This window comes from Neophocaena asiaeorientalis, unplaced genomic scaffold (genome assembly GCF_003031525.2).
Source record: "Neophocaena asiaeorientalis asiaeorientalis breed wild unplaced genomic scaffold, Neophocaena_asiaeorientalis_V1.1 scaffold240, whole genome shotgun sequence".
Classification (NCBI taxonomy): Eukaryota; Metazoa; Chordata; class Mammalia; order Artiodactyla; family Phocoenidae; genus Neophocaena; species Neophocaena asiaeorientalis.
The window spans coordinates 5753500-5766560 of record NW_020185331.1 but is presented as its reverse complement, the minus strand read 5'-3'; the positions used below and the strand labels follow the sequence as shown (position 1 = coordinate 5766560).

At 48.1% G+C, this 13061-nt stretch overlaps 1 protein-coding gene across 2 annotated transcripts in view; it reads right to left on the bottom strand.

Moving 5' to 3' along the window:
- Nucleotides 1–142: 142 nt before the first annotated feature.
- Nucleotides 143–13061, bottom strand: part of CNNM2 (cyclin and CBS domain divalent metal cation transport mediator 2) — a 140598-nt gene continuing 127679 nt past the window's right edge. Inside the window, exons 6-8 of one of the 2 annotated variants that reach the window (XM_024734965.1) lie at nucleotides 11104–11169; nucleotides 7164–7348; nucleotides 143–6568 (exon numbers count right to left, since the gene is read on the bottom strand). In XM_024734965.1, the coding sequence (XP_024590733.1) occupies nucleotides 6359–6568; nucleotides 7164–7348; nucleotides 11104–11169 (461 nt within the window). In that variant the 3' untranslated portion in view covers nucleotides 143–6358. The remainder of the gene's footprint in view (nucleotides 6569–7163; nucleotides 7349–11103; nucleotides 11170–13061) is intronic. The other variant, XM_024734966.1, reaches the window with a different exon arrangement.

Below are 13061 nucleotides of genomic sequence, written 5' to 3'. Positions count from 1 at the left end.
ACTTGGTGGTGTACATCCAAAGGAAACGCTCTGCTGTGTTGCCATGCCGACCACCGATCCCAGCTTTCCCACCAGGCAGGGGACCGAGGTCAGTGTTGCACAGGTGACAGGGGAAAGAGGGAACACACATTCGCTAGAAGGGTGAACAGAAATCATTTATCTAAACAGAATAATAGAAATGAACAAAAACCTTTTAAAACAATCACAAAATTTACAAATAAATTGATACAAAATAAATAGAGATTGTAAATCTACAACATCATTTGAATTATAAAATGCATTCATTATGACAATCAGCTCACGAAACCTATACATGTCATTTGTGCTTATTTAGGTTTATATACACAGCTCTGGATACTGTGTTCAAAAACTTCACTGCTACAAAGCATGAAATGTACACTATGATACAGTGAGTAAAGGCTAAGGAGGATGGAAATCAGACTCAAAGCAGGGTCTTATTTGAGGCGCCAAGGCAGTGTTGGCATTGGGCCTCAAAACCAAGAAAAGGCATATTAGAAGCCCAGGTGGGCAGGCAGCTTCCATGGTCCAGAGAGATGGATTCTGCAATCCAAGGTGGGAATTAGAGACCATCACTGTTGTGGGACCAGGCCACCAACCTGGCTTGGGAGTGTGGGAGTGAGGAAGGAGGCTGTGGCCTCACAGCCACGCTGTACCATTACCCAGAGAATAGACCCAGTCACCAGGAAACCACCTCTAAAGTATTTCACGGAGGTACTTGAGAGGCCCTGCCATGAAGTAAAGACCTGCCTCCATCCTCATCTCAAACACCTGCCATCAGGAATAGAGGTGGGCCTAATAACAGGGGCCGGGACACTAGGACCAACGTAAGAGCAGCAACCTGTTTAAGACAAAAGCAAAACCGTTCCTTCTCACCCACTTTAAAAGACAACAGAACCCTAGGCTCCATGGATGAGGGGCTCCAGAACAGATCTCATCTTAGTCACAGACGATGTACTAACAGTAGAGGCATATGTACATAATAAATAATAATATAAAATAAAGCATATACATTTGTGGACTTAAAAGGACTCCAGAAACAAGAAAAGTCAACGGACTGACACACTCCACCTTCACAGTAGACTTTAGACACGGGGAGTAATGAATCAGGAGCAAGGCTGGGGCTCTCTGGGGAACAAGAGTCCTGAGGCCTTACTTTTTTCCCTCTCCCTTCTGCTCTGGGAGCCTGAAACCAGTTGTTTATATCCAAGGGGCCTGGGCCTCCAACAAAAAGGGCAGGCACTCAAGGCCTACCAGGTCCATGTGGTAGTTCTCTCCAGGGTGAGTCTGAAGAGGAAGCTGGCCCCAAAAGAAATCACTTCTCGAGTGAATCCATGTTGGTCAGATGTGGGCAAATGCTGGAAGATACCCTGCCAAGTGAGGCAAAACAATACTCCCAGTCATTCTTCCAATTCGTTTAATACCCAGTGGGTATGGAAACTTGAAAATGTGTACTCACTCAAGTCTTATAGTATGTGTTGGATCTGTGTACATATAAACCTCGGCATACAAACTCCTAGAACTTTACTCTCTTGCCATTTAGAACCTTTGTTTCCATGTTGCTTCAAGTACAGCCTGATACTTAAAACAATTCTTCTGAGATGACCTCAGTGGCTCTAACCTATACAGTGAGAAAGCTTACTTGAGCCGAGACAACCTTGGCAAAGGTCTGAAGAGCAAAGAAGGTCCCCAGCCCAAGACAGTGGGAGGAAAGCTGCTCCGAGCTCTGCAGCTGCTGTGAACTGCCATCTTCCTCCTGTTCTTAGGGCTGACCAGGGGCTCTGGCATCTTCAGGCAGGGCAGAAGGAAAAGCAGCATGTAAGCACTCCCTGCAGGAAGGGTGCCCGCATGTGCCGGAGGAGGAAGGCCCACTGCCACAGCCTCGAGCAAGGTTGGCGCGGGTGCCCCGCACATCCGCAAACCGAGGCAAATGAACAAACATCATCCTGGAACCCTCCGAACTCATCTCTCCTATCAGCCCACGCAAATACAAAAGAAACGTGGAAAGATAAAGATTTGCAAATGGCCCTGAGGTATAAAAATCCACTGAGTAGGTTGCTCACTGATCCATTTACATGGGAAAAGTTTCTGAATCCCCAGATCACTTCCATATTGAACTCTCTAAATCCCTCCTAATTCTGGGCTAACCTGCAACCCACCAAGATGCCCTTGCTGGACAGAAGCACCACTAGTCCAGAGGCTGGAATAGAACCACACCTGACCCAGGACAAGAGCCTCAGAAGCCTCCGCTCCCTGAACTGCCAGCTCAGCCTCGCGGTCTTCAACGCTCCGCAAGAAAACCGTCTCCGGGATCAAAGCTGAGAGGGGAACAGTTCCTGCTCTCCTGAGAGCAAGGAGCTTGTGTCATGTGACATGCACAAGCCAACCCTCCCTGGTGGCCTCCTGCTTAGAATCCCAGGGAACAAGGTGAGCACCTTCCCGTGCCAGCCCAGGTGAGGCCGGGCCCTGGGGAACACTGGAGGAGTCCTGCTCTCCTGGCCCAGGCAAGGCAAAGATGGTCAGATCCCTGGCTGGTTTTTCAGAAGATGACAGGGTTGGGTTTTGTTTTTGTTTTTGACCAGCCAGGACACAGGTTCAATTGGCCAGGGCCTACTTAGGTCTGCTCCTCAACCTGAGGTAATTTGAGGACAGAAGTTCATGGTCCCTGCTAATCCCAAATTCCCGTGGCTTCATTTCCTAAGGGAAATGCAGTTCTACTTGTATCTAGCACTGTTTTCCTAGAGTTGGAAAAGCTGGACCTTTAGTTGTGTGGTACTGGGGATAGCACAAGTAAATATATTCACAGTTAATGTTCCATATTAGTGTGAAGTTTTGCATTCAACATTTGCACAAAAGCTCCTTGAAATATTAGAAAATGGCAAGATGCCCTACTCCTCCCACTTGGGGAAGACAACACTGTCAGCACGGGCACTGAGCTCTCTTCCAGAAGTGAGGTGAGGAAGGAGGGGAAAAAAGAGTTACATGGGGTGCCCTTTCACATTCAAATTATGTAAGAACCAAGGCTTAAGCTAGTTGATTAACATCTCAGTTTCCATGCACAAATCTTAAGGTTCTGTTTTCCTAAGAGTTTAAACATACGATTTTAGACTTGCCTGATGCATGTGAAACAGAATTAAAGGGAGGGAAACGCTAAAGCAGTAGGAAGAAAGTCTCCCTCATTTATGAAGAGAAAGCAGATTGTCCCAGGAACACTTGGATACTAGGAATCCAGCTCCAGGAGGAAGCTTCGGGATGCCAGAGTGGCTGCTTAGGAGAGGGGGACACCCTGTCTGGTCCCCCAGAGCCAGGGCTTGCAGCAGGGGCCACTGAAAAGGAGTGCGAGGCCCTGGCCTGACAACGGAGCTCCCACAGAATTCAGGACCCCGGGCCCTGTGCTGTGTCTGCTCCACAGCCCGCTCCCCACGCTTACGAAGCCAGCAGCCCTAGGAGAGGACGGGCTGCTGCACATCAAGATCTCAACTATTTGATGGTCTTTCTCTGCCTTGCTCTCATTTACTTTGTAGACACAAACTGCATAGACCTTACCCAAATCATTCTCCTGCTGCCCCACAGAAGCCATGAGCCAGCATTTCTCCTTCAACAGCCTGAAGTTAGTTTCCAGAAGGAAAGTGGGGGGCCTGAAAGAGGAATCTGTCGCTCAGATACTGAGTGTTACCATCTGAAGGGTCTTGGGCCTTGCCCAAAGCAGATATAACTGTAGCCAAATGTTAGCCTTCATTCCTTCAGGGACCAGACAGGACTTATTTGGGACTCCCTGTTGTTATAAAACAGTGTGAAAAATCAAAGGTAAAGAGTAGTTTATAGAAAATAAATACGAACTTGGGAGGCTAAAATCTCGTCCTCCAGGAGCCCTACTGCAAAGCCCCCCTGTGCCAGCTCCTTTATAGAGAGGACTTTTCAAAAAGCCACACACTGAGCAGGTAAGACAGTATGGAAATGTTAACCATTTCTCCCTGAAGTCAAGGAGCCAGCAGCTGGAATCCTCTCAAAAGGGCTTTAGGATTCACAGAGCAGCAGTAGGGCTCCAAAAAAGATCCATCACAGTAACTGTGATTCCAGAGGCTCCTTCCAGTAGCAAGGCGCCCGGAGACGGACTGCGTGTGGAGAGGCAGATCAAAGCAGATAGGCCAGGGGAAGCTGACGGGAGAAGATCCAGGAGGCCAGAGGAACCACGGCTTGGCAGCCCAGCAGCGCCAGACCACAGGGATGGCACTGCTGTCCCGGCCCAGAGCGTGGTGTGCTGGCTGGGGCAGAAGCCTCCTCCCCTAGCGAGGCCCGGGTTTCACTCTGTTACAGGGAACTCTCTCTCGTTTCTGCACCCCCTACAGATAATCCCAGTTCCCGTGTCATGTCATACTGACGCTGTGCTCAGCTAGACGCATCTTAAGAAAGTGAGACCTTTACACTTGGATGGGTTTGTTTATAAAAGCAAATACAGTACAGGGTCCCACTAACGTCAAGCTCTGCGGTGGGAGCACCATCCCACGGTGGTCTGATTTGGGTGCCAGCAGCAGGCCACTCAGCCCCTTGAGGGGGCACCTGGTGACTTCTACCAGGTGAGACCAGTACTTCCCTCACTAAGGGGCACGGCACCTTCTGAGGAAGATGCTCCAGGACCAACATCCCAGGGGAAACACTGCGCCAGGTGCGCACATGACACTGGAGCCACCGAGCTGCTCACCGGGAGGCAAGCCCAGCGTGTTGCTGGTTCTTTCCCAACCGCAGCTCCCACCCGCCAGCCAGCGCGCAGCCTGGGGTGCACAGTCCTACCTGGAGGAAGGAGAAGAAACTGCCGCTTAGCCCCAGGGCTTCCCTTCGTGCAGTGAGACCCAGTGGAGAAGATGCTATCTTCTCACCTAGTGACTGGACGCAGCGAGGACTGACAGGTCTATATGAAAACTGTGGTCAGTAGGAAGTCATTTCAGTGTACGAATGTTGCCGACAAAATGCACATATCCCTTGGGTTAACACTTAAAACACAGATAGAAGAGTTAGGAATTCAGTCACTCAAGAAATACCTCCTGACATTAATTTCACTACACGTGATGAATTTGATAGTAAAATAAGACAGAGACACACATGAAATGGCCACAACACACATTTGGTTTCTGAATCCCTGTTTGGGGCCAAACTGACCCTGGCTGTATGGGCAGCCTCTCTGGCGTGGACCACGTCTGAGGCGGGAGACACAGAGGTCCTCAGGCGGGGACACAGCCACTGCTGGGCCCCGTGGGCCCAGGGACAGGGGAAGGGGCCAGGTGCCGGCAGTCCCCAGTGTTCCCTCCTTTAGACACATGGGCCTAGACGTGCCTTCTCGGCAGGGTGCACAGAGCACAGCTGGAAGGTCCGACTCCTTTTCTGACAATGACATACATCCCAGTGGGAAGGGCAGGAGCGTGGACTCCACACCACGAGTTTACTCGAGGGCCCTGTGGAAGATTTCCATTTGGCATCTGTGTAGCAGCATCGTGGGTTAACAAGAGCAAGGACAGGGCGGTGGGTGACGGCGCTCTGTAAGCTGGGGCAGAAGAGGCCTGGCTGAGCTGGAGGCCCCAGGCTGTGGGAATGTTGGGGTGAAGCCACCTCGCCTCTTGCAAAGATAAACCATAGGTTTAAAATCCATTAACATTCATTTTGGTGATAAAAATTCCTTAGAGTGGGAGCAAAATCACATTCCAAGCAAACGTTAAACCTTTCTGAGGGAAAGGGACACCGTTAAACATCAACTTAAAACAACACTGAGCTCAGAGAGGCTGCAGGTCCCTGTGCAGGCTCCACCCTTCAGGGCCAACAGCCTGGGCAGGTCTGTGTCATTCATCCTTGAAGTTCGACAGCGACACCCGCTGGGGCACAGAGGAAGGGTGCCCCTCCCTGGGGCGGGGGCCAAGGAAGGCCACTGGAGGGACAAGTCCATCCTTCTAAGGTTACATCATGGGGTCACAGCAGAGTTCAGACAGAACAATTTAAAACTCTGCAAAAGACACTTTTTAAAAACATGATCTCTCGGAAAAAAATAAATCGCAACAATTTTCAACTTCATGCAAATCGAGGGAGGAGAGTGGATAATGATAAAAGGTACAGCTGAAAAAATAAACATGATTCTATTTGGGCGGAAGAAATTCATCTCCATCATCTCGAATGCCACGCCCTGGCTGTCGATTTCACGTCTCCAGTTTCCATTCCTGCCCTCCCCGGCCTCCTCTGCTGCTTCCAGGAAGGGGACAAAGTCTTTGGTCTCAGGACGGTGCAGGATGCAGCATGGCACACAAGCGCACGCTAATGGGATTCACGGTCAGGCGCGGAGGCTGAGGCCGGTGCTCTAGATGGCGCCCTCGCTGTGCAGGCTGTGGTTGGCCTTGCTGTGCGTCACACAGTTCTGTTCATTGAGCAGGTTGGCCGTCTCGTCTGGCAACCCGTCGTGCAGCTCCGTAAGAGTCAATTCAATTTTAGTGTTTTCACTGTCTGAAGACTGAGGAGTTTTGTCCATCCGGGATGCCATCAAGGCATTTTGGTATTGCTGTCTTGAGATCTGAGGCCAGGAGATGGTACAGAAAACAAACCGAGATAATGTTTATTTTTAGGCTCTCTTGTCTCCATATGGTATTTATTACACCTTACGTCCCCCGAAGGGCCCCTAGCAGTTGCTCTAGAAGAAAACCATCCTTGAGTATAAACTGAGCCACTTCTTAAAGTTCAAGTTGATTCTAGTGAACAATACACTTTTTGCTGATATATAATAAGCCATCTCCAAGTTCTGTCTCGACATTTCACAGAGACTAGAAAGTGGCTTCCATCAGCTAATCCCCCCCAAAGCTATCTTTATTTCAGCCTAAGAAAAGAGCTCCGTCTCTCGTGAAGACCGGCTGGAAACGTTTACTCATTTTCTTACCCCCTCCAGCTCTCGTTCCCTGAAAAAGCCACACGTGACTTGGCAGCTCACTGGACAGAGCCAAGGAGACCGATGTTCTTCCCCAGCCAGAGTCAGGGCACAGGAGCTGGAGGCAGGGCGCCCGCAAAATGAGCGAGGCAGGCTCGGCACAGAGGCCGCGGAGCCAAACGCTCTCGCTCTCGGTGGAAGCTGACCGCCACCTGCCGGGCCCTGCCAAGCCGTCGTCTCCTCTTACCTTAACAAACTGGAGATCGGAGAGGGCTCGCACCGAGTAGTCCGGGATGTAGACTTGGAGGAATGAAGAGCTGAGCTGATTGTTGCTGCTCCCCAACGTCGGCGTTATCGCATCGATCCGGTCACTGCGACTGAGAGAGTCCGAGTGATTCAAGCCGCATGGGCGAGGAGGTGACTTGTTTTCACCTGGAAAAGGAGAAGAAACCCAACTGCCTTTTAAGTGAGGTAGACACAACTCAAAGCTCTTTATTTTCCCAAGAATAATGAATAGACAAGCTCAATCAACTTATGCCAGACGCCTCGGCCATGCAGCCCAGCTGCAGGGTCTCCTGCAGCACGTTCCCAGCCCCCGTCCACGCCAACAGACCCAATCCTCCGAGTTTCCAAGAGCAAAGACCCCGTGGCTGCACACTGTGTCAGGAGCACAGGCTGGGGAGGCGAGGTCCGAGACACAGAAGCTACTTGATACGAAACATGGGCTGTAGGAAGGCAGCGCTGCATTATTTTGCCAGAAGCAAAAACAAAGGACTCTTGAACGTTCATAAATGAGTACATGTTTTTAAAGGGATCAAAACGCTTCTGTCTGCTTATACCATACCTGGCAGCCAAACCTGTTAACTTTGCCTCTGACCCCAGTAAAATCCCTGTCAGGCAGCCTGAGGACATCTCAGGATTGTTAAGAACCCTGGAAGACACCAAACCCTGAGACGGTTTGATTAGTCACCTTAGGTGCTGGGGGAGTCTTCAATGAGATCGACAGTACTTTCATTAAAACAAAGGAAATCCAGGTGAATCTAAGTGTTGCTGCTTTTAGAGGCATGTTCACCATAGCTTCTAATAAATTTCATTAAAAATAAAACCCACACCCTCACCAGGGCTTCTTCCATTTTTGCTTCTCTAGTCAAACCTATTGCACGAATATCAACTGGGTGCCCACGCTGAATTGTACAATGTCACGGGATTGAAAGGGACCAATTCTCCCACCTGATGGTTGGCTCCTCTTTCCAATGTATCCCTGACTGGCTGTCAGCTGGTCCCACCCTTCAACTATCGGAAAGTCTGTCATCACACCCGTCAAAATCTGCTTCCCCAACTTCACTCTCCTCCACTCTGTGGAGCTCTACTGAGTGCTTTCCCTTCCTCTGCTACTTGGAATAGCCCTTAAAAGTCTGAAGATAGCTAAGTCTCTTCCTCTCTGGGCTAAATGATTCAACTGTTCACCTCACATGTTTTATCCCCCCCCCCACTTACCCCATCCTGACCGTTGTCTGAGAGTCCATTCAGCAAACGTCCCTCTTTTCTTCTTTTTTTAGGCCATGCCGTGCGGCATGCGGGAACTTAGTTCCCCAACCAGGGATCAAACCCATGCCTCTGGCATTGGGAATGCAGTGTCTTAACCACTGGACCTCCAAGGAAGTCCCAGCAAAGTCCCTCTAAAAACATGACATGCAGAACAAAACATGGCAAGTACTCAAGGAACCTCATATGGCGAGTCCCCTTTCTCCTAAAATTTTCATGTAACCACTTTCCCTACAATTTTCATGTCATGAACCAATTTTCCATTGTTAGTCAAAATTACACTCAATAGCAGTTCCTCTTGTTGCTTCCACTTATCTACGAGAACAAGGCAAATTAATTTATCAGATGTTTCCTATTTAGATGACCCAACTTTGATCAGATGACCCAACTTTGCTAAGCCTCAGAGTCCCTATCTGTAAAAGGCGAACGGTAATAGCACCCACCTCGTAAGGTCTTACGGAGATTCAAAATGAGATAAGGTATATGAAGTGCCTAGCACGGCATCTGACACCCAGTAAGTGCCTGATAAAGGAGGCTTGTTAACATTTTTATATTCTTTCCCATAAGTGTCATCCCAGACCTCTCCACCACGCGCCTACCCTCAGGATCAAGCTACTCTGTACTTGTGATAACTTCCCACAGGCTGATGGATGGAACAGTCTGTGAAACAAGGGATCCCACTGTATCCCTGGGCTTTAGCCCCAAATCTACAGATACTTCTGAAATGGTGTTCCCTTCGGTGGGTTACGATTTAAGATTATAAAAACAAAACGTTTAAAGGGCAATTTTCTTATTGGTCAGACCCTGTGCATGGCCAGATCGCCGTCTGAGGCCTTAGGCAGTGCTTCTCCATCTCCTGTTATTTTCTCCTGCGGAGGATTACAGGGCAATTTCTCTGGTCTCCCAAAGTATCTAGACTCCCAGTCAGCTTCCCCTCAACCCACTGCCCTCTGTTTTCTGAGAGATGAACCCTCTCCTTTGCCAGGAACCCGCTGCCTGGCATCACAGCCACAGTCTGGAGCAGCAGACCGTTTTCCAGGACCTCTTCTGCAACTCGACAGGAAGCAGCACAGTCACCTTTCATCGGCGTGTGGGGAGATGTGCGGGTCTTCATACCAAGGAGGACAAAGACTTTAAGTGGCCACCTCCCAGTGCAGGTCATGTTTTGTTGCCAAATTTATGTGCCACGGTTTTATGACAATAATTATGAAAAAGACTTTCAATTTTAATTCCTCTTATGCCTTTTCAGAATTGTTTTCTTTGCTTTTTGGTCTTGGCTTATTTCATTCATCCTACCTAGGGATGCTTTCATTTGCTAGTAAGCTAGAAAGACACAATAAAGAAACATTCCCAGCCTCCACCCTGAGAGCCACCAGGCACCGTGTGGAACTGGCTGGAAATCAGTGGTGTAGCTCAACCCCCATTCATCAGGTATCATATTACTGTAATGCCAGCACCTCGAAGGCCTGGACCCGCAAAGTGGATTTTCTCATCACTAGATCAGATGGAATGGGCAGAACTAAGAAATCTCTAAGTTCTACGGAAAAAGTAAGACACAAATGACATTTCCCTGAGCTTCGGCCAAAAGTCACTTTACTTCAGCATCTGTGACATTTTAAATTGGTAGCAGATGCCAGCAAATAAAATGGGGAGGAAACAATACAAACATACACATAAATACATATTTACGTATACATATATGTGTATACGGGTATATTCTGTCAGCGGATTTGATTCAAATAGCCCCATGAGTAATATCTTATGCCCAAACACCCGCAATTTTTTTTAAAGAGCAAAGACCTGAGGGAATATTAGCTTCTAAGACAAGTATTGCCTCCTTTGCCGAACATCCGCATTTTAAGAGTTCTGCAGAAGCTGGATTATGAAATGCAAATCTCATCGGCCAGATTTTAAAATATAAGCTGTATGGAGCAAAATAAATACAGAAAAGTTGTACTACCACATAGGAAAGCCCAGCAACTTTAATTAAAGAGAGATTAAACCTCTGCCTTTCTCTTAGCAGCTGGACATATTAGCCAGGCACGAGCATACTCTCCTGCAGGGCAATAATCAGCAGCTCGTCAGGACTCTGCACAGTACTAACTTCAGAACAAAGACAGCGAGAGGGAAGCGGGGCCACCGCCCGGGGAAGGGTGGAAGTACATGCGCCTCGTTCACAGGGAGGCCACAAAAAGGACCAAAGGAACAGAGATTTGGGGGCCTCGCCAAGAAATGTTCATAGTCCTTTCGGCTGAATGTGTCCTGCAGAAGAATCCTCAGGTTTGGGGCCTCTGCAAATTCCACGCACCGTGACTTTGCTGAGGTCACCAAAAGACCAAAGGGCAGCCTCGAAAATCCGAGGTCAGCAGTGTGGATGGGTCACGCAGGGAACTCATGTCAGACCCACTCTCCCCTTCCCAGTTTCAAGATTCCCTTCCCATCTCCCAAACCCTTTGCGCATCTGTTGTGGGCTTATGCTGTCCTGGATAGCTCACTATTAGTCACAGAACCATGGAGTTTTAGAGCTCAAAGAAGAACTGAAAATGGCCTTGACCAAATAAAGGGGGCAGACCCGGCCAGCTGGGCTTTGGTGGGGTCAACGGAGGCAATCAGAATTATGAAAAGGAAACATGCAGAATTACCTGGAGAACCTGCTGCTAACAACTCTGTTCTGCTGACAACAAAGGTACGAGACAGGGACAAAGGAACTGAAAAATGGAGAAAAACAGGGTGAGACCATATCAAAAGGCAAGAAAGGAGCTCTCTGTAATCAGGGGACAGGAGTGGATACCTGTTCTACCCATAGGAGCGTTCAGTTCCGGAAATGCAGAAGCCTATATGATAGTATATAAATCAACTGAACACACACTGCTTTCCAGGAAGAGGAACACAGGGAGGCTGAAATCGGGAGAAATCCTACTCGCATGCTTCTTTACTGACCTAGAAACCTCTTAAGCCAGTAATACCCCATTGCAGTTTATAGCTCAAAACGTGCTCTCAAGGACTTCAATCACAGCTAGCCACGCAAAAGGGGAGCTTGATTCATCAACTGCCCCGAGAGCATGACCCAAGCTGCCTGTGCCAGCACCTCGATACCTGTTCACAGCACAGCCTACAGCGTCCCTATCTGTGGCAAAAAATGATTCAATTCATTTACATGCTTAATTGGTCTGATTGTAACTTTGACCAGATGTTTCGAAATTTCACAGTATTCCATAGCAATTCAAAGTATTAGAGGAAGGTAAATAAAGAATATCATATACAGATTTCTTGGGAATGGCAGACCAAAGTCAGTCAATATGCCCTACCAGGCAGGGGTCATATTTTCTGGGCAGGTTTTTGTTTTTTGCTTTTTTTTTTTTTTAACTTGAGGTATAATTGACAAATAACTGGGCCGGTCTTGATAACTGATTACTGTAGGGTCTTTCTAGGCAATCAACATTAATAAATAGAAACATTACCTTGGGATTATTGTACTTATTACTGCATCTCAATGAATATACAAAATCCTGAATCCTCAATGTAAAGTCAAGTAAAACGCTGGGCTTTGAAGTAAATAAGATGCCGTTAATGAAATTCTCTCCCTTCCGAGCATTTCCTACCACATTAGGTAGGAAATTGCAGCCCCACACACTTCCTATATGGAAGACCTGCTCTTCAATTCCTTTCCTGAATGTGATTTACCCTATATAAATCCATGGTTTAATATGAACTGGGCTAATATTTAGGGTTCAAGAACTAGTGATGCATAAAAATGTACAAGTTACTCCTCTAGCTGCCCTTTCAAAGCCACCTTACATACCTGATTCTGCCAACCTGGGGCAAATTGGAGGGTGGTTGCCAAGCAATAGTCACAATCGCAACACCTACTTGTGTTAAACAAACATTTCCTCTTGTGCTTTAAAGGTGACAGAGTACTCATGTGAGTATCATCACATTCTATTCTTCTAACAGCCACAGGAGGTAACCTTATACCCTTTTCATAAGGAGGAAGCCAAGGGCCTTTCTCAGTCAGATAACCCATAAGCGGAACTCAGGCTGTCTCCGAGGTCGTCTTGGCCTAGTTAAGAATCTCCCCGTCCTCTCAGTAGCAGTGAAAACAGAAGATCACCTTGAAGTTGACAGCAGACACCTACTAATTAAGTGGGGTTAGACAGGCTTTTGTTCACACTGGGCGCTAGACAATGGGGACACTGGCCCATGTGACTCAAAAACCTGCACCAGGATAGTGAGCAGATGCATCGGGGACCGGGGAGGTTTAGAAATGTCAGAGAATTCTTGACATTTCCCTGGCTTTCTAACTGTAACATCTCTGGGCGCCTCAGACACTGTGTGGAGCAGTAGATGAGGACCAACGTCACAACACAGACTTGTCTGCAGGTGCCCCCTCCCCTTTTTGAGACTGGTTTTCAGAAGTGACAGCATTCTTTTAGGATCGGCTATTTTAAAGTTTGAGGTTTATAAAAGGTTATTTCCTAGCACAGCATGTCATTTGGTATTTTGGCCACAAGGTGGTACTGCAGCCCCTGTTTACCTGCCTGCCCTGTTCCAGCGGGGATAAGGTAGCAAAGCAAGTGGTGCAAAGAAGAACCATTCAAGT